This window comes from Salmo salar, chromosome ssa21 (assembly GCF_905237065.1).
Source record: "Salmo salar chromosome ssa21, Ssal_v3.1, whole genome shotgun sequence".
Lineage (NCBI taxonomy): Eukaryota > Metazoa > Chordata > Actinopteri > Salmoniformes > Salmonidae > Salmo > Salmo salar.
In genome coordinates this window covers 7,594,659-7,621,662 of record NC_059462.1, presented here as the reverse complement: position 1 = coordinate 7,621,662, position 27,004 = coordinate 7,594,659, and the positions used below count along the sequence as shown (strand labels likewise).

Below are 27,004 nucleotides of genomic sequence, written 5' to 3'. Positions count from 1 at the left end.
CAAATACACAACATCAGAAATGCTCATAGAATTAAATTGGCACTCAAACTGACATTACAGATTCATTCATTCATGCAGACAGACAGTGCAGTTAGAGAAGTCACATGAACGCACACAGTGGCAACCTCTGGCTCACTTGTCTCTAGCAATTTAGGGCAAGACCTGTTACCAGGACAACCACACCCCTCCCTCTGGCTTTGGGGGAGGTTTTTAAAAACCTACCACTGAGTAGAGAGAGAGAGAGAGAGAGAGAGAGGAGTAGATAAGTGGGTGTGATAAAACTGCACAATATGATACTGAGAGAGAAAGAGAGAAAGTGAGAGAGAGAGAAAAAAGGGAGGAGAAAAGTGGGAGTGTACATACAACTCTTGCTCTACTACACAGTGTAAAAAAGGGGATGGGACATCAAAACAATCAAGAGAAGAGAATCTCTGTTACCTTCTCATTCCTCCTCTGGAGCTAGAATCTCTGTTACCTTCTCATTCCTCCTCTGGAGCTACTGAAAACAGCAACAACAACAACCACCAACTGACTGAGACTTTTCACATCTCAAAACTAGACAATCCACATTCTCCCTCTTCAAAACAGGACATTTAACCCCCTCCACCCTGTGGCCATGGGAGAAGACTCATTGCACACCGAGCGCCTCAGCAATAGCAGCAGCATTTTGGTCAACCCCCAGCAGTACCATGCACAGCAAGACAACATGGACCTCCTGGTGCCCAGCTTCAGCCCCAGCTCGGCTCCCTCCTCCCACACTGACACCCTCTCCAGGCTGGGCTTGAAAACCCCCGGGAGCCCCGGAAGTCCCACCAGTCCCATGGCCAGGGATCAGGTGAGTGCCATCACAGTGGTGGCTCTACTTGACAAGCTGGTCAACATGCTGGAGGCGGTGCAGGAGAACCAGCTGCGCATGGAGCAGCGCCAGGCTGACCTGGAGGGCGCCGTGCAGGGGGTCCAAGGCGACGTGACTCGCCTGTCCAAGAACCACACCAGCACGTCCAACAGCATGAGCAAGCTGCTGGAGCGCTCGCACAAGGTCAACACCCACATGAAGGAGGTGCGGGAGCGTCTGGACAAGCAGGCGTCGCAGGTGAAGCGGCTGGAGGCCAACCATGGACACCTGCTCAAGAGGAACCATTTCAAAGTGCTCATTTTCCAGGTAGGGATAGAGGGGTGGATGGATGGATGTGGTTTAGTGTAAGGGGAAAAGGGAAAAGGGGTGAGGAAGAGAGAATATTGAGAGAATTAAAGAAATGTAAGAAGTGTGTTTGGGGGTTGTGAGAGAAGGAGAGGGACCAATGTTAAACGTGTTAAAAGTTTTTGTTTGTGGCACCTCCCGAGTGGCGCAGTGGCTCTGCATCGCAGTGTGCCACTAGAGATTCTGGGTTCGAGTCCAGGCTCTGTTGCAGCCGGCCGCGACCGGGAGACCCATTGGGCGGCGCACAATTGGTCCAGCGTCATCCAGGTTAGGGGAGGGTTTGGCCAGCAGGGATGTCCTTGTCCCATCGCACACTAGCTACTCCTGTGGCGGGCCGGGCACCGGGCACAGTGCACACTGACACTGACACGGTCGCCAGATGCACAGTGTTTCCTCTGACACATTGGTGCGGCTGGCTTCTGGGTTAAGTGGGCATTGTGTCAAGAAGCAGTGCGGCTTGGTTGGGTTGGGTTGGGTTGGGTTGTGTTTCGGAGGACTCATGGCTCTCGACCTTCGCCTCTCCTTAGTCTGTACGGGAGTTGCAGCGATGAGACAAGACTGTAACTACCAATTGGATACCACAAAATTGGGGAGAAAATTGGGTATAAAAGTGTTTGTGTGCATATGTGTCTAGTGTGTGAGAGCGAGAAACAATGTTAAAAAGGTTTGGGAGAATGTTGAAAGTAGTGTGTGTGTGTGTGTGTGTGTGTGTGTGTGTGTGTGTGTGTGTGTGTGTGTGTGTGTGTGTGTGTGTGTGTGTGTGTGTGTGTCAAACTGATTGTGGACGTTGGGAGCTAATGCAAGGGTGTTTTTGAGTGCAGTCTACACTGTAATGTTTGTGTTGTGTGTAAATGACAGGCTTTGCAGCTGTGTTTGAGAGAGAGACATGGTGTGAACATGTAACTACAGAGAGAGAGATGTGTGTGTGTGTGTGTGTGTGTGTGTGTGTGTGTGTGTGTGTGTGTGTGTGTGTGTGTGTGTGTGTGTGTGTGTGTGTGTGTGTGTGTGTGTGTGTGTCAAACTGATTGTGGACGTTGGGAGCTAATGTAAGGGTGTTTATGAGTGCAGTCTACACTGTAATGTTTGTGTTGTGTGTAAATGACAGGCTTTGCAGCTGTGTGTGAGAGAGAGACATGGTGTGAACATGTAACTACAGAGAGAGAGAGTGTGTGTGTGTGTGTGTGTGTGTGTGTGTGTGTGTGTGTGTGTGTGTGTGTGTGTGTGTGTGTGTGTGTGTGTGTGTGTGTGTGTGTGTGTGTGCGTGCAAGCTGTGTGAGGATGGTTGTGTGTGTCTGGGAACACTGCGGAGAGGATAATAAAGAAAAGCGTAGATCACTACTCGCACTTAAACTAGATCTGTTTTCAAGACCAAATGGCCATTATGTATAATGACCTACAATCAATGGTGGAAAAAGTGCCCAATTGTCATACTTAAGTAAAAGTAAAGATACCTTAATAGAAAATGACTCAAGTAAAAGTGAAAGTCACCCAGTAAAACACTACTTGAGTAAAAGTCTAAAAGAATTTGGTTTTAAATATACTTAAGTATCAAAAGTAAATGTTATTGCTAAAATATCCTTAAGTATCAGAAGTAAAAGTATAAATAAGTTCACCAGACGGCACAATTTTCTTGTTTTTAACATTTACGGATAGCCAGGGGCACACTCCAACACTTATACATAATTTACAAACGAAGCATTTGTGTGTAGTGAGTCCGCCAGATCAGAGGCAGTAGGGATGACCAGGGATGTTCATTGGGTGAATCGGACCATTTTCCTGTCCTGCTAAGCATTCAAAATGTAACGAGTACGTTTGCGTGTTAGGGAAAATGTATGGAGTAAAAAGTACATTAGTTTATTCAGGAATGTAGTGAAGTAAAAGTAAAAGTTGTCAAAAATATAAGTAGTAAAGTAAAGTACAGATACCCCAAAAATCAAAGTAAGTAGAACTTTAAAGTATTTTTTACTTAAAGTACCTTACACCAATCTAGTTAAATTAGATCTATGCATTAAGAGTGAATGCATCTTGCTTTTCCTCCTCTCGGATTACTGAAGTGATTTACAATATATAAATAATAATATAATGTAAAAAAGTATAATATACCACTTGGCAGACACTTACAGTACAATTACTGAATCCACATTTAATAATTGACTTTGATCCCTGCGGGAATTCAACCTGCAACCTAAGCAATATTAGTGTCATGCTCTTACCAACTGAGCCAACACATAAAAGGTGTGATCAGAGGATTTTAATAGTATTTGAATAGTGTTTCCCAACCTTACTCTTTGGTCAGTCCTAGCTCACATTATACTAAATATACGGAATTATTGAGTGGCCAGTATATTCTTGAATGATTTGAAAGGGCTTGATACTGTATGTGTTCAGTCAGGAAAAAAGGCAAGTCATATTGACACAGGCTAAGCCCTGAGAGCTCATAGTCACTGATCTTATCTGGTTTCCCAGGTGCTACTGCTCTTGTTCAATAGCAACAGGTGCAAATACTGCACATTGTCTCCAACTGCATGACTCTAGTCTGGTGGTTGTGCATTGGAGTTGGTTATCCACAGGTAATCCCTATAGTTGTTGCCTACGTGCAATTGCTTAACTGTTTTGAGTCCTTATAGTGTTATGGTCTAAAATGGTGTGACATAATGATGATGGGGTCATGGGGAATACTGATGGGTAATAATGATAGCATTATCAATACTGTATGACCAGCAACATACAGTAAGAGTAAAAAAACAAACATCAGAGGATGCCATTCTGTTACACAGTGCTACAAAGAACACGCTATGAGTCACAAAAAACTCACTGATAAGGCATTTAGATTCTCACTCCGCACCCCTGAGCTCTCTTTTGTCTTTTATTTTCTCCTGGCCTAGAAAATATCTCTCCACTGATTGGCGTATTTGTCCACGCATTGATTGAGAACACACGGTGCTCTGTACGTGCCACACAAGTTGGAAATGCCGCCGTGCTGCTCCCAAGGGCGCTCGGTAAATACGGCACTGCCATGGACAGGCTGACAGATCCGTGCCCCTCGGGTGCTCCTCTCCCTTTAACGAGCCCTAACGAGGCCGGAGGAAAATGTAGTGCTTAGTGTAGTTCGTAGATTGGCCCGTTGTTTGTGTTTGTGCTCCAGTGCTTTTCATGTCTCCCTGACCTCCCCTCTTTCATGGGGAGACACATATTCTCCCCTTCCCAGCCACAAAACAGAGAGTGCAATGCCATGTGGTAGCTTCTGTTTGTGACAAAGTTGGTTCTTGATACCAAGGGGAGGGGAAAAGTCTTGGATTAGCGAGAGGGTAAACGTTAATTTACATTAAAATGGGAAAGAGGTATAGTAATACAACTGTGGAATGTGACACATTTTGCTGTGCAGTTCCATGGATGTGTGTTTGTGCATGAGTGTGCACATGCATGCATAAGTGCATGTGCACGTGTGCAGGCATCTGTTTGTGTGTGTGTGCGTGTGCGTGTGTGTGTGTGTGTGCACGTGTGTGCATGTATGCAGTTTTCAAGATGAGTAGTGGGATTGGAGGGGTAGGATGGGAAAGGAAGTGATGACCTTTTATCACACACAATCAAAACACATTCAAATCCAACAGCATTGAATGAAAACACACTTCACAACCAAATAAAACATGCTGCATCAAGAAAACGAAACAGCCTTATCGAAAGACGTTCTTTAATACATTCAACCCGAGGAACTTTGGATAACAATGTATTCGTGCTGGAGAGTGTAAACAGATCGTAAGTTGAGTGACCTTGGTCTTGCCCATTGTATTTGTCATCATCATTTTTAACAAACACACTTGAATTAAGAATGAAACATTTTGGCATCATATAAATAGTTTTCTGAATTAAATTGAAGATTTCAGTAGTCAGCTTTGATTCATTAAGACTTTACTGCCATTGTCACAGAACTCTTGACCAAAGGTCTCTAGGCTTGTCAGCATCGGTGGCAGTGAGTAAGCACTGGTATTAGGTTTATTTACCCAAGTTCCTTATGCAGGATAAGGTAGAGCCAGTCCTGCTTTAGCTGCCTCACACAGTTTTTTCTGATTTAACCCTTGATTCAACGAATCATTCTTTGAATACTTAAAAATGCATCCTTCCCTCCTTGTTTCCTTGAAATATGCACACATCTATAAGGGATTGGATAGTTGAAAGTAAGGTTACCACCCCTTTACTTTACCACCCCATTATCAATCCAACCAATTCAGATATATGATTACTTCAATGAAGGTAGAAAGGAAGGAGACATTTGTAAAGTATTCCAACAAGGCCTATTATTTGAACTCAGGAAAAGCCTAACTAGACATAAATATGATTAACTAACTTCAGGCCTTGCCAGTCAGTTACTGTGCTTATTACGCTCTCATATCATTCTATTCAACAACGTTGATGTAGTGTAGCTGTTAGTACATGTGTCAGTTAAGGGATGCATAGTCAACTCTATAGTGTCTATGTTATAGAACAGATCTATTTCCACAGGTCCTAGCAGGAGAACAAGACTGGCTTGAGGGTGTGTGTGTGTGTGTGTGTGTGTGTGTGTGTGTGTGTGTGTGTGTGTGTGTGTGTGTGTGTGTGTGTGTGTGTGTGTGTGTGTGTGTGTGTGTGTGTGTGTGTGTGTGTGTGTTTGTGTGTGTGTGTGTGTGTGTGTGTGTGTGTGTGTGCGCGTCTACGTCTCTCAGGTGTTATGTTCCAGTAGGCAAGGCTCACTTAACCTAGCTCAAGGCATGGTAATACCACTGAAGCTCACACTCACGTACAAATATCCTCTCCTTGTTTTTACCTCTCTTTCAAACAACAAAGCCTTCCGTTTCGTTATCCCCGATGTCCATGGATGAGTTTGGTTCAGTGACACCTATCGCAACATGGAAGAGGGCCTTGAATCCCAATACTCATCTGGGTCATGTTCATTAGGCACCAAATGGAATAAATCAGACTGGAACAAGGAGGGACTAACTGTAACAAGTTTTCCATTGAAAATATATAAAAAACACAACCCTGTTTCTGTCCCACAGCCTAATATGGCTCTCTGTCTGTGGAGACAGAGAAAGGTAGTCCTACAGACTCAAGTGAACAAGCCTGTTTGTTTATCCTGTGGTTCCTCTCTTTGTTATCGGTCTCATTTTCCCTTTGAAGTTCATTCCTATTTTAATCTCCCTATTTTTGAACAGACTACGGAGAGAGAGAAGTGTATAAAAGCTGGGGAAGGATAGACAGAGCTAGAAGTAGAAAGAGAGAAAATGACAACAGAGAGAGGGGAACAGAGTGAAGTAGCTGAAAAGAAAAATCGAGGGATAGAGAAGGGAAAGGAGGAAAGGACATATGTGAAGTCAATTAGACAAAATGATAACACTAGGAAATGAGCCCAAACTATTGTATTATTCAATAAAAACATGTTTATTTTGGACCAGGTTAAGTCCATTTGTATGCTGTGAGGGCTAGAATTCAACAGTTTAGTGAACACACAACTGTATCCAGATATATATATATATTTTTGTATTTCTTAATTTTAATTAGCAAATTTAGTCCTCAAAGGCCCATAACTCCAAGGAGTGTGTGTGTGTGTGTCATGACTCATGCACACAAACACACACACACAGACACACACAGACACAAAGCGCTTTGGTTATGTTCCACACGCAGGAGGTGATTTATCTGAAATGATTACAGAATCTAATTGGAGGAGAAGAGGTGACTGAGGGAAACCAGCGGGGATCGAACCAAGCCAAAGAGGCTAATTGTCTCACAGAGCTACTGTAGGAAAGAGAAAACAATAGTTATCCTTCAGTGGCCTCAATCCAGATGGGATTCATGTCATCTTGCTTCTCTTTGTTCCTTTTTGACATTTGAACCATGGCTCAGGCAGCCATTCATCCACAGTCACAGGACAACGTCTAAAGGTCCAAAAGAGAGGCTGAGGTAAGAGAAAACAATAGCCCACTTTTAATGGGTTTTATTTCAACAAACTAGGGCTTGAGAATTTCATTCTAAATCTGTGTTGATTTGACCTTTGACCTCAAATAGAAGTTTCCAAGTAAACACTGGAACAATCAAGCATAGCCCCGGGAAATTGGGGTGCTGAGGCCTCAATATATACTGCTCAAAAAAATTAAGGGAACACTAAAATAACACATCCTAGATCTGAATGAATGAAATAATCTTGTTAAATACTTTTTTTCTTTACATAGTTGAATGTGCTAACAACAAAATCACACAAAAATAATCAATGGAAATCCAATTTATCAACCCATGGAGGTCTGGATTTGGAGTCACACTCAAAATTAAAGTGGAAAACCACACTACAGGCTGATCCAACTTTGATGTAATGTCCTTAAAACAAGTCAAAATGAGGCTCAGTAGTGTGTGTGGCCTCCACGTGCATGTATGACCTCCCTACAACACCTGGGCATGCTCCTGATGAGGTGGCGGATGGTCTCCTGAGGGATCTCCTCCCAGACCTGGACTAAAGCATCCGCCAACTCCTGGACAGTCTGTGGTGCAACGTGGCGTTGGTGGATGGAGCGAGACATGATGTCCCAGATGTGCTCAATTGGATTCAGGTCTGGGGAACGGGCGGGCCAGTCCATAGCATCAATGCCTTCCTCTTGCAGGAACTGCTGACACACTCCAGCCACATGAGGTCTAGCATTGTCTTGCATTAGGAGGAACCCAGGGCCAACCGCACCAGCATATGGTCTCACAAGGGGTCTGAGGATCTCATCTCGGTACCTAATGGCAGTCAGGCTACCTCTGGCGAGCACATGGAGGGCTGTGCAGCCCCCCAAAGAAATGCCACCCCACACCATGACTGACCCACCGCCAAACCGGTCATGCTGGAGGATGTTGCAGGCAGCAGAACGTTCTCCACGGCGTCTCCAGACTCTGTCACGTCTGTCACATGTGCTCAGTGTGAACCTGCTTTCATCTGTGAAGAGCACAGGGCGCCAGTGGCGAATTTGTCAATCTTGGTGTTCTCTGGCAAATGCCAAACGTCCTGCACGGTGTTGGGCTGTAAGCACAACCCCCACCTGTGGACGTCGGGCCCTCATACCACCCACATGGAGTCTGTTTCTGACCGTTTGAGCAGGCACATGCACATTTGTGGCCTGCTGGAGGTCATTTTGCAGGGCTCTGGCAGTGCTCCTCCTTGCACAAAGGCGGAGGTAGCGGTCCTGCTGCTGGGTTGTTGCCCTCCTACGGCCTCCTCCACGTTTCCTGATGTACTGGCCTGTCTCCTGGTAGCGCCTCCATGCTCTGGACACTACGTTGACAGACACAGCAAACCTTCTTGCCACAGCTCGCATTGATGTGCCATCCTGGATGAGCTGCACTACCTGAGCCACTTGTGTGGGTTGTAGACTCCGTCTCATGCTACCACTAGAGTGAAAGCACCGCCAGCATTCAAAAGTGATCAAAACATCAGCCAGGAAGCATAGGAACTGAGAAGTGGTCTGTGTTCCCCACCTGCAGAACCACTCCTTTATTGGGGGTGTCTTGCTAATTGCCTATAATTTCCACCGGTTGTCTCTTCCATTTGCACAACAGCATGTGAAATTTATTGTCAATCAGTGTTGCTTCCTAAGTGGACAGTTTGATTTCACAGAAGTGTGATTGACTTGGAGTTACATTGTGTTCTTTAAGTGTTCCCTTTATTTTTTTGAGCAGTATATATATATATATATATAAAATTACAAATATTTTTTCCCACCAAATGAGTGCATTAGGCCTTTATGACTCCTGTATGAGAGTAGAAAAATACTTGTCAGCAGAGCGGAGACAAATACCCCAGTGCTGGTCGGATGCTGGTCAAGCAGCAGGGTCTAGCGTTCTGCAGGCCGACCAGCATGTTCTATGCTGATTAATCAATGCGCATGCAAAAACACAGATATTGAAACAAACAATTTAAAACATCTAACTGCAATATGTGACTCACCACCTGGATTCAGTCTTATGTAGCAACATTTGAAATTGTGTTTTTAACATTGGATAAAAGTAGAGATTCAGAGCAACACAATAATATATCATACACTGCATTTGAGGAACAACGGGAAAGTTGATCAACTTGTAAACTCACTTTTGAGAAAATCGCCTTTGAATGTTTTGGTATCTAGTGAAGAACTTTTCTTTGTCTACACCTATTCAGCATCGTTCACACCCTTTAGCACCACCCATCTCATTTCACTCTTGCTCTGGCCAATGATTTGTTTACCTCTGGGTAACATGAAAACAGCTTAACCAGCTCTGCTGGCAACAATTTCATTACGCTTTTTTGCATACGTTTACTGACACCAACCATATTCAACGGGTGTTGTACACACGTCACATAACATTAGCTAACGAGCCAGCCAGCTAACATTAGCTAGTTAAACAACAATGAACAGTGCCAACAATGCCACAGTGCTGGAAAATAACCAACCAGGTTCAATGTTAGCTAGCTAACATTAGGCTCTAACTAGAAAAGCAAAAGGCTCTGGAAAACGAATAATAACATCAGCTAGATAGCCAGCCAGCTAACGTTAGCTAACTTGCTAACAGTACACTTTAGCTTAAGAGATATAGCTAGCTAGCTAGGTAAACAATGAACCTAACTAGGTAAACAACATTTAAGATCACACACGTCACAAAACGTTAGCTAATGAGCCAGCCAGCAAACGTTAGCTAGTTAATCAACAATGAACAAAGTGCCAACAATGCCACAGTGCTGGGAGCTATCCAACCAGGTTCAATGTTAGCTCGCTAACATTAAGCTCTAACTAGAAAAACAAACGGCTCTGGGAAATAAATAATAACATCAGCTAGGGAGCCAGCCAGCTAACATTAGCTAGCTAGTTTATATGGCAGACCAATCTGAACTCCTCTCTCTGCATTTCCAGCTCACTCATTATCTCAGCCAATCATGGCTAGGTTGCTGACTTTTTCTGTGGCTTAACCAACAAGGCTCATAATTGAACAATTGTATATGTATTTACGGATGGCATACAAGTTTGTTAATAAGGCACATGAAAGTTCACATGTTCGAGAAGGCATTTCTGCCAAAAAACACATTTTGATAAAAATAAATAATAAATTACATTCAAACAGCTCTCCTGTGTGTCACGTCCTGACTAGTATAGGGGTTATTTGTTATTGTAGTTTGGTCAGGACGTGGCAGGGGTGTTTGTTTTACGTGGTTAGAGAGGGTATTTGATTTATTAGTCCGGGGTTTGTTAGTCATTGTTCTATGTTAGTATATTTCTATGTTCTATTTAGTTAATTGGGGTTGGACCTTCAATTGGAGGCAGCTGGTTATTGTTTCCTCTGATTGAGGGTCCTATAATTAGGAGTTTGTGTTTCATGGGATTTTGTGGGAGATTGTTCTTGTTTAGCTGTTTGCCTGACGAGACTGTCAAGTTCGTTTTGTTTTGTATACGTTTATGTGTTTTCCTTCTTCACCTAATAAAAAAGAAGATGAGTGTACATTTTCCCGCTGCGTCTTGGTCTCTACCCTAAGACACCCGTGACACTGTGAAGTTGTGACTTGCGACATACGCCTAGTTTCCTGAATCGGGTCACATATAGTCAAACGATGTATAGAATCAATCTTTAGGATGTTTTTATCATAAATCTTCAATAATATTCCAACCGGACAATTCCTTTGTCTTTAGAAATGAAAAGGAACGGAGCTCGTGTTCACGGCCGTGCGCGTGACTAAACTAAAGGCTTTCAGCCTGACCACTGGTTCAAACAGCTCTTATTCGCTCCCTTTTCACAATAGTAGCCTGAAACGTTCTAAACAGTTCTAAAGATTGTTGACATCTAGTGGAAGCCTTGGGAAGTGCAATATGACCCCATTTACACTGTATATTGGATAGGCAATCACTTAAAAAACTACAAACCTCAGATTTCCCACTTCCTGGTTGGATTTTTCTCAGGTTTTCGCCTGCCATATGGGTTCTGTTATACTCACAGACATCATTCGAACAGTTTTAGAAACTGCAGAGTGTTGTCTATCCAAATCTACTAATTATATGCATATTCTAGCTTCCGGGCCTGAGTAACAGGCAGTTTACTCTGGGCACGCTTTTCATCCAAACTTCCTAATGCTGCCCCCTATCCCTAAAGAGTTAAGGGCTTGTAAGTAAGCATTTCACTGTAAGGTCTACACGTGTTGTATTCGGTGCATGTGACAAATACAATTTGGTTTCATTTGGAAAACACCTTAATCGGCATTCCAACAGTGTATTTGATCTGCGCATGTGTTAGCACCAGACAAGTGAGCCTCCCTCTTTTTCGCAATTGAAGTGAGTTCGGAACAACTGAATGTAAGTGTCTTCTAAGTAGTTTTCACATACAAACTTTGTATGTCCGAACTCAGAATCAAATTTGCTTCCCAAAAAAATAACATGTTCGCTGTCGTAGAACAATTATTTTGTTTGATGATTTTCTGCATTTATCAGAGTGCCATCAGGTAGCCTGATTTCAGATGTGTCCATGTAAACAGGATTTGTCACAGTTTCTGTGTTATTTGATTGTTGTTTCCTTAGGTTACCGCTGGTGGGAACCCTTGCCCTGTTTTCTAGTTTCCAGGTTACCCTCATTATTACTTATTGGATTCACCTGTGTTTAATTACCTCCTCTGTTCACCTGGTTGCCTTGTTATTTAGGTTCCTCAGTTGGCCTGGATCTTTGCTTAGGTCTTATTAATGTGCTTTTGTCTTGTTTCTGTTAAGACTAAGTAAAAGTTCTGTATTGACCCTTACCTCTGCTTGCTGTGTTTGAGTTTGTACTAGCATTATTGTTACAGGATTATTAGGGAAATCGTTCTTCTTACAAAGCATGTAAATGTTTTAATGAAACTATTATATTAATCTGACTATCCACAATAATCGCATTGTGTGTATATAACCGTATTCATTGTCTTACTTCAGTTAGCCACTAAATCCCTAGTTGGAAACCAACTTCTTTTTAAGCTGTGGGCTGGCATTTTGCATACTGAGGGAGTCTCCAAATAATTTGGTGAAGTACTGCAAGCTTGGTCCACATGGTCCAGCCCCTTAACAATTAGAGTTTCAGCCAATGAGCTTCATAACCTCGCCATTTGATTGACTATCAAGATGCACCTGAATCTTCATGGACCCGAGCCAGACCAGAACTAATGGAGTCAACGCATGGATTATGTAAACAATTGCCATTATTTTTAACATGTCAGCCGAAGAGGTAAGGTATACAGGCTATGTATAGTGTTTTTAATGAACACTGATTTACAAACTGATGTATTTTATAACATCACATTTTGTTAGTCAAGCTAGCTAACTATAGCCAGAACCATGTATTTTAGAAACACGAAATCATGAATAATGATGAGTGAGAAAGTTAGAGGCATAAATATCATAGCCCCCAAAAAATGCTAACCTCCCTTGTTATTGTAATGGTGAGAAGTTATGATATGTATCTAACATTCCTGATTAATTCAGGATTATCCATAATCATGGTAGCATCCACATGAATGTAGAAATGTTTAGAAACATTCTATTCTTATTTAGAATTATTTGATTTTCCAAGATGGCGTAGCAGCAAGACGTGTTTGCTTTTGTCCCGTTTTTGTCCTGTGGAAATATTCAGCTTTCATTTTTCTGTATACATTTCAATCTCTTTTTCCATGTTCGAATTAAATATGTTCCTGCAACCCGCCTCACCCAACGTGGTACGGATCTGCAATTCTTTTAGACCTTATAACTGGAACCTCCATCAGAATCTAGCCAGCTAATTAGCTACTAGCTATTTAGTCATTGTTAGCCACTGCTAGCAATCTTTAACTTTAGCACAGATACCAACCACTAGCCCGGATAATAGTCTGCACAGCGCGATATCAGCCCTGAGCATATTGGATTGCTTTTTATTTATTTCCCCCCCCACTATAAAACCGGATTCCTGCCGCAAGCTCTGGACCATTACACCGGATCATCGCAGCTAGCCAGCTGCTACCGAGTGGCTATCGCCCTTGTCCAGAAGCAAGCACCAGTTAGCCTCGAGCAAGACCCATTCCCCCGGCTAGCAAACGAAGTACACCAACTACAATACCACTCTTGCCAATTGGCCTGGACCCTTTGTCGACACGGAGCCCCGCCGATGCATCACGACTGATCTGCTGACGTATTTTGGCCGATGTGCTCTCAACCGGCCTCTGCGTCGTTGATGTCGGTGAGGACCCAGCTACTAGCCCCCGCTCGCCTAGTGTAGTGACGACTACCGAGTGGCTCCCTGTTTCGTCCATTGCTGCTTATTGGACCCTATGATCACTCGGCTACACAGCTGATGCCTACTGGACTGTTAATTAACATGGTACTATATTTTGTTTATCTGTCGGCCCCAGCCTTGAACTCAGGCCCTGTGTGTAGCTAACTGACCCTCTCTGCCCGTTCATCGCTTTTTACCCATTGTTGTTGTCTTAGCTGTTTACCCGTTGTCTTAGCCCTCCCAATCAACACCTGTGATTGCTTTGTGCCTCTCTCTAATGTCAATATGCCTTGTATACTGTTGTTTTGGATAGCTCTCATTGTTTTGCTCGCTCTACATGCCTCGGTTAACTCTCTTGCCCCACCCCCCCACACATGCGGATACCACACCTAGGTTAACTGGCGCTTCCAGAGATGCAGCCTCTCTCATCGTCACTCAATGCCTAGGTTTACCTCCACTGTACTCGCACCCTACAATGCCCTTGTCTGTGCATTATGCCCTGACTCTATCCTACCATGGCCAGAAGTCTGCTCCTCTTACTCTGTTCAAAATCATAAGACTTGCTTTTAAAAATGTGTATAAATCATTTTCATATGGTATATTAAAGTTGTTACAGCTTACTGCAGCCATAGCGTTATAGAAGTCTTGGTGTCTTCTGAACAAACCATGTTGACATTTGTGCAAATGTATGTATTGTTCAAAAAGTACACTTTTTTTTACATTTTTATAAAGTTCCAAGAAAACAACATTGTGTGAATATTATTTACATTTATACACATTTTACATAATGATCTTCTTGCCCAGGTATCGCCAAGGCCACAGGAAAGTCATGATTGCTAATGTCCATCTACTGGGGATAAAGAGCATATACAACATTTCTTTAGCATATAGAAAAGGGTTATATGTCAACAACAAAAAATGCAGAGCCTTTCAAACCACTATGACATTACAAGTGGGAATTTGCACACAGTGAGTCATGAATATAAAGCTGTGTACCGGATTTACCAACATGTAAACATGTAGAGGGGCTGGGCATCCTGAAGATGCACAACACTACAATAAAATAAATCAAATCATGTAGATATTCTGGAATTATATTATGATTCCATTCTCATACCTAGTCCATTGCTCATGTGAATCCTACAGTAGATTTGGCTATAAGTGTGTTAGGGGATTTGACATTCATGTGATGAATAATAATTTTTATATTTTACTCCCCTTTTCAATTTTGATCTTGTCTCATCGCTGCAACTCCCCAACAAGCTCGGAAGAGGCGAAGGTCGAGTCATGAGTCCTCCGAAACATGACCTGCCAAACCACGCGCCTTAAGACGCGCATGCTTAATTCGGAAGCCAGCTGCACCAATGTGTTGGAGGAAACACCATTCAACTGATGACCGAAGTCAGTCTGCAGGCGCCCGGTGTGCCACGAGTTGTTGCAGCGTGATGAGCCAAGTAAAGCCAACCCCTCCCCTAACCCGGATGATGCTGGGCCAATTGTGCACCGCCCTATGGGACTCCCGTCTGTAGTGACGCCTCTAGCACAGCGACGCAGTGCCTTAGACCGCTGCGCCACTCGGGAGGCCCTAAAGAATTCGTCTCTATCCCACCCCGGCTTCCTGACAGATCACAACACTGTCAGTTCCTACTGCTTGTTCAAGGCATGCCCTTTGAGCATGAAGCACACATTTACAATGGCGTTTACACACACATTAGCCTTTTATGTTATCAAACTGGTTCCTTGACATTTTTCAAACAAAGTTGACCTTTTCACAAGAACCAATCCGATTTGTTTTGCACAGAACAATTTCGATAAGGTTAATGCTCCTGGAAAGCCTGAGAATCCTGTCAATGTTAATTGACCTAATCAATATTAAATACACTTTAGTGGATGTGAGAAGCATTGCCTCAAAGCAGAGTCTTCTAACATCAATCACATGGTTTGCCATGTCAATGGAGGCTTTGATAACATGAGTCTATCCATATGACGTACAGATTAGGGAATCTGAGCAGCATTGCCTCAAACTGACTCCTCTAAATTAAAAGTGCTGTTCTATTGTATACCGCGTGGATTGATTGATTCATTTGACAATTTTTTTTAAACATACATAAGAGCATTTCAGCCAAAGAGGCCTCCTCATACAATTTAAAATTTACATTTTACATTTACATTTACATTTACATTTTAGTCATTTAGCAGACGCTCTTATCCAGAGCGACTTACAAATTGGTGCATTCACCTATAATATCCAGTGGAACAACCACTTTACAATAGTGCATCTAAATCTTTTAAGGGTGGGGTTAGAAGGATTACTTTATCCTATCCCAGGTATTCCTTGAAGAGGTGGGGTTTCAGGTGTATCAAAATATCATCAAGGATACCACAATAAAGCTTGGAAGCTTTGCTATTGACTGTGTAATTGACTGTGAATGGAGGCTTTGACAAGATTGGTCTATCCATAGGACGCACAAATTAGTGAAACTGTGAATCCGTGCAGCAGGCCTTTAAATGAAAAGCTTTCTTAGTCTTGATGATGAACTCAAGAGAACAGAACACTGATGACAGATTTACCTCCACCGTCACTGGAAGCTGCACATGCTTGGCATCCGCCTGATTCCACCTGAGCTGTGAATCATGCAGTGCGTGGCTTAGATAAGGTCCTGGGTATCTGGTATCTGCAGGTTAATAAAACAATCAGGAGTATCTATGGTATTTCATTTGGCTTCTCACGGTGGAGTAGAGTTCCAAATATTTAGTTAGGGCCGGTAATGTATAATTATTTTGTTTATTGGTTTGCTATGATTGATTGATTTGCTATGATTGATTATTGGTTGCTTTGTTATGAGGTATGTCTGATACGATGCACTGTTCAGGACCACATTGCAAATAAGTGTTACGTGATCATTTCATGTGTTATCTTCTGAGCACTAGACCTACACAATTTGTACAATCTTTTCCACCACAAAAGTAAATAAAATCAAAAGAGTTGTTCACACACCTTATATAGAGATCCAGGTGCATAGAATCTCAATGTTTGACAAAAAATAAACTCCAGCACACTGGCATTCGTGCATGCTCCACAATGTGTTTATTGGCTGTCAAAGCAATGTTTTGGTCAATAGACCTTAATTAGGCACCAAATGGATGTGAACGGACTGAAACAGGGAGTGAATACCTGGACTCATTTTGTTTTATCCTGTCGCCCAGCGTTTTAAAGTATTTTAAGTTGCATGCCCTAATGTACAACCCAGGTTTTTTCCCCCACAAAGTAACATGGCACATTAACATACTTGTGTTTTCTGTAACGTATTACGCTTAAAATACACATTATCCATGTGTCACAGTCACCAACTCAAAAAAAGAGAGGCCTTTAGTCTATCAAGAATAATTTGAATTTATGAAAAACGTGCTATTGGTTGACTGGTCTGACTTTTAATGGGTGACTGATTGGTGTTCTTTCCAGGGAGGGCATGCAATTGGTGGTGAGTGAGTGATGGACAGGGTGGGAGGGGCTCTTCCTGTCCTTCTGGTTGGTCCAGTCCCTAACTTTGCACTAATGACAGCCTATTGACACATGATATGGTCCTAAAAGCAATGTGTGGCATCCTTCCTCTAGTTTCCAGCATTCTTCCATGCTGTGTAATAGATTCCGGAGGGCACAAAAACTCCTAGTTTCACACACATGCACAAGCACACACAAATACACTTACTTTCCACTCCACTTTCCACTGACTTGAGATATATTACTCAAACTTTTGAGCAAATCCACTTTTGACATCAACGCATGATTTACATAGAAGTTCATGTTATACTGACATATCTTGAGCCCTGAGTGCATTTTTAAGGAGATAGTTTGTATGAAAAATACATGTTTGTATCAACATTAAGACAAGTTTCTTTTAATTTCATCTCCAGACATGTTTTGATTGATCTGATTTTGATTGGTTTGTTTGACCAGGGCGTAGTGTGTATTTGCACTGTTTTGTTGAGTGCAAGAATCCAAACTTTTTTCAGCAACAATAGAATACTATTTTAGTCTAACTGAATAGGGGCTTACTCTGTTTAAATATCCATGGTGTGTGAAGGAGTGCTGTGTGTGGGAGTGCGGGTGGCGAGAAGCCCATAAGGAAGGGTTTTAGTTTTTTCACAGTCAGTGGAGAGGCCCACACACGCTCGCACACACACACACAGTTCTGTAGATTGTGAACTATAGGGTGTTGTGGCTGGTACATGTAACTGGTACTGTTGAATAACTACTGCTCTGAAATTGCAAACCACCAACTGTCATTTGGGGATTTATTAAACACTTGAAACATGACATCCGTTTATGGCTGCCAAAGCATACAGCGGCAAATTATGTACTGTGAAGTTGATATTTATATTCCAGACTCTGACATTGCTCATTATGATATTTATTTATGTCTTTACATTTTTGGGGGATTTGTGTGTATTGTTTGGTATTACTGCACTTTTGGAGCTAGACTCATAAGCATTTCACTGTACCTGTGTACGCAACCAATAACATTTTATTTTATTTAATATTTGTGTGGATTATATTCGTGATTAGATTAAATGTCTTGAGTCAATAAGTATTCAACCCCTTTGTTATGGCAAGCCTAAATAAGTTAAGAAGTAAAAATGTGCACTCACTCTGTGTGCTATAATAGTGTTTACCATGATTTTGAATGACTACCTCATCTCTGTACCCCACACATACAATTATCTGTAAGGTCCCTCAGTCGAGCAGTGAATTTGAAAACAGATTCAACCACAAAGACCAGGGAGGTTATCCAATGCATCACAAAGAAGGGCACCTATTGGTAGATGGGTAAAAAAGCAGACATTGAATATCCCTTTGAGCATGGTAAAGTTATTAATTACACTTTGGATGATATCAACACACCAGTCATTACCAAAATGCATGTGTCCTTCAAAACTCAGTTGCCGGAGAGGAAGGAAACTGCTCAGGGATTTCACCAGACCAAAGGTGACTTTAAAACTGTTACAGAGTTTAATGGCTGTGATAGGAGAAAACTGACGATGGATCAACAACATTGTAGTTACTCCAATACTAACTAAATGACAGAGTGAAAAGAAGCCTGTACAAAATACAAATATTCCAAAACATGTATCCTGTTTGCAATAAGGCACTAAAGTAAACCTGAAAAAAATAAATGGCAAAGAATTTAACATTATGTCCTGAATACAAAGTGTTATGTTTGGGGCAAATCCAGCACAACACTTTACTGAGTACCGCTCTTCATATTTTCAAGCATGGTGGTGTCTGCATAATGTTATGGGTATGCTTGTCTAAGGATAGTTTGGGGGGGATAAAAGGAAACTAACAGAGCAAAGCCTAATCCTAAAGGAAAACCAGTTTTATTCTGCTTTTCAACAGACACTGACAAATGCAGCTTTCAGCAAGACACTAACCTAAAACACAAGGCCAAATATACACTGACATTGATTGTTCCAGAGCATCCTAGTTACAGTTTTGACTTAAATCTATGGCAAGACTTTAAAATGGCTGTCTAGCAATGATCAACAACCAACTTGAGAGCTTGTAGACGTTAAAAGAATCATGTGCAAATATTGTACAATCCAGGTGTGAATATCTCTTAGAAACTTACCCAGAAAGAACCACAGTTGTAAACACTGATAAAGGTGATTTTTAACCTGTATTGTGAATACTTACAGTACCAGTCAAAAGTTTGGACACACCTACTTATTTAAGGGTTTCTTAGTTAAAAAAAAAACCCAGACAGATGTAGAATAATAGTGAAGACATCAAAACTATGAAATAACACGTATGGAAAATGTAGTAACCAAAAAGTGTTAAACAAATCAAAATACATTTTATATTTGAGATTCTTCAAAGGAGCCACCCTTTTCCTTGATGACAGCTTTGCACACTCTTAGCATTTTCTCAACCAGCTTCACCTGGAATGCTTTTCCAACAGTCTTAAAGGAGTTCCCACATATGCTGAGCACTTGTTGGATGCTTTTCCTTCACAATCACCCAACCTCAACCCAATTGAGATGGTTTGGGATGAGTTGGACCGCAGAGTGAAGGCCAGGTCATCTGATGCAGCACTCCATCACTCTCCTTCTTGGTCAAATAGCCCTTACACAGCCTTGAGGTGTGTTGGGTCATTGTCCTGTTGAAAAAGAAATGATTGTCCCACTAAGCGCAAACCAGATGGGATGGTGTATCGCTGCAGAATGCTGTGGTAGCCATGCTGGTAAAGTGTGCCTTGAATTCTAAATAAATCACTGAGTGTCACCAGCAAAGCAACCCCACACCATCACACCTCCTCCTCCATGATTCACGGTGGGAACCACACATGTGGAGATCATCCGTTCACCTAGTCTGTGTCTCACAAAGACACGCGGATTGGAACCAAAAATCTCAAATTAGGACATCAGACCAAAGGACAGATTTTCACTGGTCTAATGTCCATTGCTCGTGTTTCTTGGCCCAAGCAAGTCTCTTCTTATTGGTGTCCTTTAGTAGTGGGGTCTTTGCAGCAATTCGACCATGAAGGCCTGATTCACACAGTCTCCTCTGAACAGTTGATGTTGAGATGTGTCTGTTACTTGAACTCTGAACTTATCCTCTGCAGCAGAGGTAACTCTGGGTCTTCCATTACTGTGGCGGTCCTCATGAGAGCCAGCTTCATCATAACGCTTGATGGTTTTTGTGACTGCACTTGAAGAAATGTTCAAAGTTCTTGAATTTTTCCGCATTGACTGACCATGTCTTCAAATAATGATGGACTGTCATTTCTCTTTGTTTATTTGAGCTGTTCTTGCCATGATATGAACTTGGTCTTTTACCAAATAGGGCTATCTTCTGTATACCACCCTTACCTTGTCACAACACAACTGATTGACTCAAATGCATTTATAAGGAAATAAATTCCACATATTAAACTTTTAACAAGGCACACCTGTTGAAAACCTCTACAGGATTGGTGGGTCCCCCATGGGACAGGTTGTAAGCATGAGGTTGTAAGTAAAAAGAACATTTCCCAAGACAGACATATCTGATATTGGCAGAAAGCTTCAATTCTTGTTAATCTAACTGCACTGTCCAATTTACAGTAGCAATTATAGTGAAAGAATACCATGCTATTGTGTGATGAGAGTGCACAGTTATGATCTTGAAAATGTATTAATAAAACAATTAGGCACATTTAAGGGTGTATAGATAAACATTTTTACAGAAATACAATGGTTCATTGGATCAGTCTAAATGTTGCACATACACTGCTGCCATCTAGTGGCCACAATCAAAATTACGCCTAGGCTGGAATAATACATTATGGCCTTTCTCTTGCATTTCAAAGATGGTACAAAAAAAACACAAAACAAAGCGCATGTTATTTTCTTTGTATTATCTTTTTACATTTACATTTTTACGTTATTCTTTCCTACATTCATATAACATTTCCAAATTTAAAAAATGGGCAGAATACCTCATGAAGCTGGTTGAGAGAATGCCAAGAGTGTGCAAAGCTGTCATCAAGGCAAAGGGTGGCTACTTTGAAGAATCTCATATTTTGATTTGTATAACACTTTTTTGGTTACTACATGATTCCATATGGGTTATTTGGATGTCTTCACTATTATTCTACAATGTAGAAAAGTACAAATAAAGAAAAACCTTTTGACTGGTTCTTTGAAATAAGATATTTCTGTTATTAATTTGCAATAAATTTGCAAAGAGTTCTAAAACATATTTTCTCTTTTTCATTATGGGGTATTGTGTGTAGACAGGGAGAAATAATTTTTGAATTCAGACTCTAACAACAAAATATAGAATAAGTCAAGGGGTATGAATAGTTTCTGAAGGCACTGTCCTGTAGCAGTGCACATGCAGGGTTTGATTTAAGTTAAGATCTAACTAGACTAAGTTGTATCTGCTTCTGATATACAGTATATACATATGTACAGGTAACTGTCAAAATAAAGAAAAAACCTTGAGTAAATGAGGGATACAAAGTATATGGAATGCAGTTGCTTCCACACAGGTGTGGTTCCTGAGTTAATTAAGAAATTAATAAAATGCCCAGTTGTACCCATTATTTTGGCTACCATGGTTAGAAGAGAAAATATCTCAGTGACTTTGAAAGAGGGGTCTCAAAGGAACATAAGGGGTTTAATGTGTTTGAGTGTGAGTGTCTCAGTCACAAGATCTCAACACAATGAATACTTATGGGAGATTCGAGAGCGACGCCTGAGACAGCGTTTTCCACCACCATCAACAAAACACCAAATGATGGAATTTATCGTGGAAGACGGGTGTCGCATAACTAGATTTCCAGATACTTGCGGAATCTTTGCCAAGGCGCATTGAAGCTGTTCCGGTGGCTCGTGGTGGTCCAATGTCCTAATAACACACAATGTTCTGTTTCCTTTATTTTGGCAGTTATCGGTATGTTTAATGCTGATGCTTATATCTGATAACCATATACAATTATAGTGTGCATGGTTTTGTGTTCATCTGCTTGATTAATAAATTAATGACCTGAGGCTTGTTTCAAGTGAGCCCATAACTTCACATGACCACCTTCCTAATCCTAACACCGTCCTCTCCTCTCTGTTCTCCAGGAAGACAACGAGATCCCCTCAAGCATGTTCATCAAGGACTCCCCCAAGACCCGCCAGGCCAGCCAGCTTGAGGACGACGCCCCTGCGGCACCTGCCCCGGCCGTCACCGGCACAGATGCCAACCGCTCTCAGGAGGAGGGTCTCCATAACATCAGCCTGTACTCCTCCGACAATGACACCAGGGGTCTCCACGAGGACGACGAAGCCCTGGAGGGAGAGGAAGAGCTGGACCTAGAAGTGGACCTGCCCTCCTTTGAGAGATCCAGAGCCGACCGGCTGAAGCGCTCCAGCCTGAAGAAGGTGGACAGCCTGAAGAAGGCCTTCTCGCGCCAGAGCATCGAGAAGAAGATGACCAAGATCAGCACCAAGATCGTGCCGCCAGCGAGCCGTGAGAAGATCAAGAAAAGCTTTACACCAAACCACCCTAAGAGTCCCGCCGCCAAGAGCTCTTCTTTCAAGGTGTCGCCCATGACGTTCAATGTGAAGAAGTTGCGAGGCGAAGGGGAGGCCTCGACACAGCCCGGAGGCTCGCCTAGCGGGCAAGCCCACGTGGAGATCCCTCCCCTGGGTAGCATGGATGGGGATCTGCCCCTGGCTGAGATGTACTCCCAGGAAGGGCTGGGTGTGGAGGGGGGAGAGGAGCTAGCTAGTCCTTCTACCACTGAGAGCGTGCAGGCCGATTTGACCATCAACGGAGAAGCGGGGAGCCTTGAATGTGACCTGACCACCGATCATCCCCCGGGGCTTGCTCTCCAGGAGCATGATGATGATATAGGGGAGGAGGAAGAGGTAGAGGAGTAGGAAAGTCCAGTGGAGGTAAAGGCCCCCATATCTGCTGTGGAGCAAGCCTCAATCTCATCCCTCTCATCTTTTGCTCCTGCACATTCCCTGGCCATTTTATGTTAACATGCCAACACTGTAGTCATCCCTCCATCTTTCCAGCCTACCAATTTCTGAAAAATCTCAAGCTCCAGTGCTAATGATACGGAGCCCTTAAGCATCCCTGGCCCTCCAATGCCTCCAGCCCTGCATGTACGATTGATCCAGGAGATCCATGGACATATCCCAGATCCCAAGCTTCCATTTCAGAGATCCTGATTGATCAAGAGTGATCAAGATATCCTGCATCAGTTGCTCCTGCCTGGTGTGTATAGCTACCTACCCTTCTTTGGGGCTACCTTAGGAAAAGAACCAACAAGCCAAGGGACTATAACTCACCTTCCCAACTGGAACCTGGGCTTCTGAACAGCACATCTCCAGGATGTTGAGCCAACTCTCTCGCTCTGTGTATCTGTCTTTGCATGGGCCTCTCTGTCTGACGGATAGTCTCTTTGTTCTCCTGCCTCGTTTGAATGCCGGTAAATCTTTGGCAAAGAGGGTAAAGCCCACAGCTTGGGAAGGGTAGCCCATTGCCAGGTTGTCTGGGCATTGGTATGGGGTGGTAGCTATGTTTCTAAAGCAAGGTTGGTGTAAGGCTGAGGTTTGTGACATATGCATTTGACCCAGGTCTGGATGTAACCATACAACCTGAGTGCAGGGTTAAAATGGAGCCATAGCATTAAGGCAATTTCATGCCATCCCTACCTTAGTTCATTTATTTGCCATAATATATATAATCAGAGCTCTCTTGACAAAAACAGCTGGAAAAACACAGCTTGAAAGTGGTAAGTGGTTAAGGTTTTGGGGGAGGGTAAGTTGATATCTCTGTTTTAGGGTAAGGTCTACTGGGTACATCACTGAGACAGAAGATGACTTGGGACCTTAAGGCTTTACAAACTGGGATTTTCCTAAAACACCCTATATCAGGGCAATCATAATCTTACGTTTATGTATACATTTGATTGTAGGGAGTGAAATATCAGTAAGCGTAACGACTTATATAGACTCATGTTTGAGTACTGTCACCTGGCTTTCATAAATATACTGTAAAAATTGTAATGTTGGAGTTGATTACGTGTGCATTCGGTGCACCTAATATTAGCATAGCACTCACATGAACAATGTTGACACATTCCTATATGGTTGAAACACACATGCACACAAACACTTGCTTAACTAGCACATATTTACCGAGGCACCCACAAAGACAATCACACACACTTATACACGCACGGAATTCTTCAAATTTATACAGGCTGCCATCCTGGAGTGAGGAATTCCTGTTTTGGAAGCCCTGTTGAAAAAAAACAGCATATACCAGCATAGGCTGGTGACCAGCCTTCATTGTGTTTTGGACACTGGTCACCAGCATTCCAGCATATGGTGGCCACCCGCAAAACCCGCATCAAGTTACGTTATGGTGGCTTTGCAAAGTGATGTCTAATTCCTAATGGAATCCAGCCTGAACGGGGATATCCAACAATTGTAATGTTTATTCACCAACGATTTGCATTCAGAATGACTGCCCAGGGTTTTGCCCTCAACATCAAATCAAGCTTTATTTATACAGCACATTTCAGACATGGAATGCAACGCAATGTGCTTTACAGGAAAAAATAAATTGAAAATGATTAAAATACAGGTGAAATATTTACTACACAACAAACACAAGATAAAAAACTAAAGAATGGCACAAACTTAACCAATGGCTGTGCTGTGTAGGCCTATGGTGGCAGTTCAGGAGGAGAGTCAAAGGCTTTTTCTAAAAATGATTTTGATTAGGCCTAATCCAAAAATGCACTCTTGCGTGTGGACTATCCTGAAGCCTTTGTTCTGTTCAGTTCAGTTTGAGAAGGAGAGCGCAAAGATGACGAGGACCTGAGATCAACTTTGATTGCGTGCTACTTCTATAATTTATTTTATTAAAAACAATGTTACTCTTCCATTCTGAAAGTGTATTGATCAGAGTTATTGGCCTCAATATCAGCCAGATTTGAGTAACTTACATTGTGATGACTGAAACTTGAAACAGCAGCTGTGGTACAATCAACTGGAAATTGACTGCTCATGGTGCTGAAAGTGGGCAAATTTGAGTAGGCATAATTAATTAGACATTAACAACAAGAGGGCTTTGTGTTGGAGCCTATTTATTCATATTTAAGAAATAAGAGGTAGGCCTATCTGTTTGGCAGATTAAATTAGGCAATAGGCTGCTATATAGATATATTTGTCAGTCAATTCCATGTCAGTGAAGGGCTGTTAGGTTAAAACCAAGACTCAAATTGAGGGGGTATGAGGGTATGCTATAGCCCTACTTTTTATGAAAGAAAATGGCAAAAAGCACAAGCTTACCTCTTGTTAGTTTAAGATTTTAAAACTGATCCGATTATATAACGTGATATATTAGAGCGCTTTGGTTTCTTTGACATTCAGAGGCTGAGACACAACCTTCTATAGCCGAGGACCAAAAAAATATACTTTGCTTGGGAAGTAATCTAATTCTCTCACTATCAATTGATTAAGCAATTCACTTTCTGTACAACAAATGTTTAAACCCAGACAACTTTTAGGGAAACAGTTGTGACCATCTCTCGTTGGGTTAAGCCACGGGAAAGGGCTATTGTTTCTCAGACCTGCAAATACGATGATAGATTCATGCAATGCTTTTACTATAAAGGAGATCTTTCCACCCCTACTCTTGCCCATGGTGGTCTGTGAACCCACAACCTTCTGGCCAGCAGCCCTGTGCGCTATCAAAATTCCTGCATTGCCATGTAATGCTTACAGGAAGAAGAACACTTTCTAAAACTGTTTCTAGAAGGCTCTGGTCTATCCAAGATGTGAGGATAAATGGTATAGACATGTTCTCCACTATCCACTTTGTTTTAATTATTATTATTTGGGGTATAAGGGAGAGTCACTTTTTTTTCAAGCATTCAGGGAGGGTTTAATTTAAATGTAACTGATGAAGGTAGGACTGTCCATAATAATTTCAGAAAGATCCCATTTTCTCCACGTATCCCTTACTACAAAATAATGTTCACCACCTAAACTGGAACAGTTTCAGTAACGGGTGCAATAAGTTCAACTAAGATATTGGGTTAGTACGTATGTTATGTATCTTTGTGTAGCATAAGATAAATTAATTGATTAATTAAAACAAACTTTTCTAGAAAATCAAACTGCAATATAGCATGCTGGGAAATATGACAATGATGAGTGTAGTTTAGCAGACCAGCTTGTCCAGCTAGACCATGCTGGACCAGCATACACCCCAAAGAAGAAAAAAAAGTGTATTTGCCAGGGCTGAGGGTAATTTTATTTTTCATATTAAGGGTTCTTCACTGCTGTGATAGTTGTGCAGAACCATCCCGTTATTTCCCTCTCCACGGTGTTTTCCTTTTATGCCATGTAATGCTACACTGTTGCAAAGTTCCTTTAATTGCATGGTACACTATAGGCTACTGATTGCAGTGAAAGGAAGGTAAACAACAAGTTACTGATTTTTTACAGCTGAATGAAGGTGTTATTGCTGTAAAACAACAGCATTCTGCTGAATGCTAGTTACCTAAGACTATACCTCACTTGGGATTTGAACTCAAACTCTTTGTTGCTAATGACCTGAACTTCCTGCTACACCACCAGCTCTATGTGCATGACAGAGCTTGGCCACAGATGTAATGGCGAGAAAACAGTTCTGCACACTGCTAGAAGTTGCCCAGAATCAAGTCAATAATTTTATAATTATCTGACAACACCAATGTGAAAATATCAGTATTCAGGGACACTTGATGTAATGTGTGCATAAACGCTTTGGGGATTTGAACTTACAAGCCTTTAGGCGGAAATGTATTAATGTTTCAGCAGTGCCACCAGGTACATCTTTGTTACCAAGAACATGTGCATTCAGAAAGTATTCACCTCTTGACCTTTTCCCCCCATTTTGTACAGCCTGAATTTTAAACGGATTACATTGTGATTTATTTTGTTACTGGCCTAACACAATGCACCATAATGTCAAAGTGGAATTATGTTTTTCAAGATTTTTACAAATTAATTAAAAATTAAAAGCTGAAA

The 27,004-nt window shown here is 42.0% G+C and overlaps 1 protein-coding gene across 1 annotated transcript; it reads left to right on the top strand.

Annotated features, from left to right (window-relative positions):
- Positions 1–326: 326 nt before the first annotated feature.
- Positions 327–27,004, top strand: cavin2a (caveolae associated protein 2a). The gene is made up of 2 exons (XM_014163910.2): positions 327–1,162; positions 22,049–27,004. The coding sequence occupies exons 1-2, from the start codon at positions 617–619 to the stop codon at positions 22,847–22,849; spliced, it is 1,347 nt and encodes a 448-aa protein (XP_014019385.1). The 5' UTR covers positions 327–616; the 3' UTR covers positions 22,850–27,004.

Bases quoted from the DNA above. Each gene is read 5' to 3' on its own strand.
- cavin2a (XM_014163910.2), top strand. From the start codon at position 617: ATGGGAGAAGACTCATTGCACACCGAGCGCCTCAGCAATAGCAGCAGC. The intron at 1,163-22,048 runs GTAGGGATAGAG...TCTGTTCTCCAG, and splicing joins TCAAAGTGCTCATTTTCCAG to GAAGACAACGAGATCCCCTC.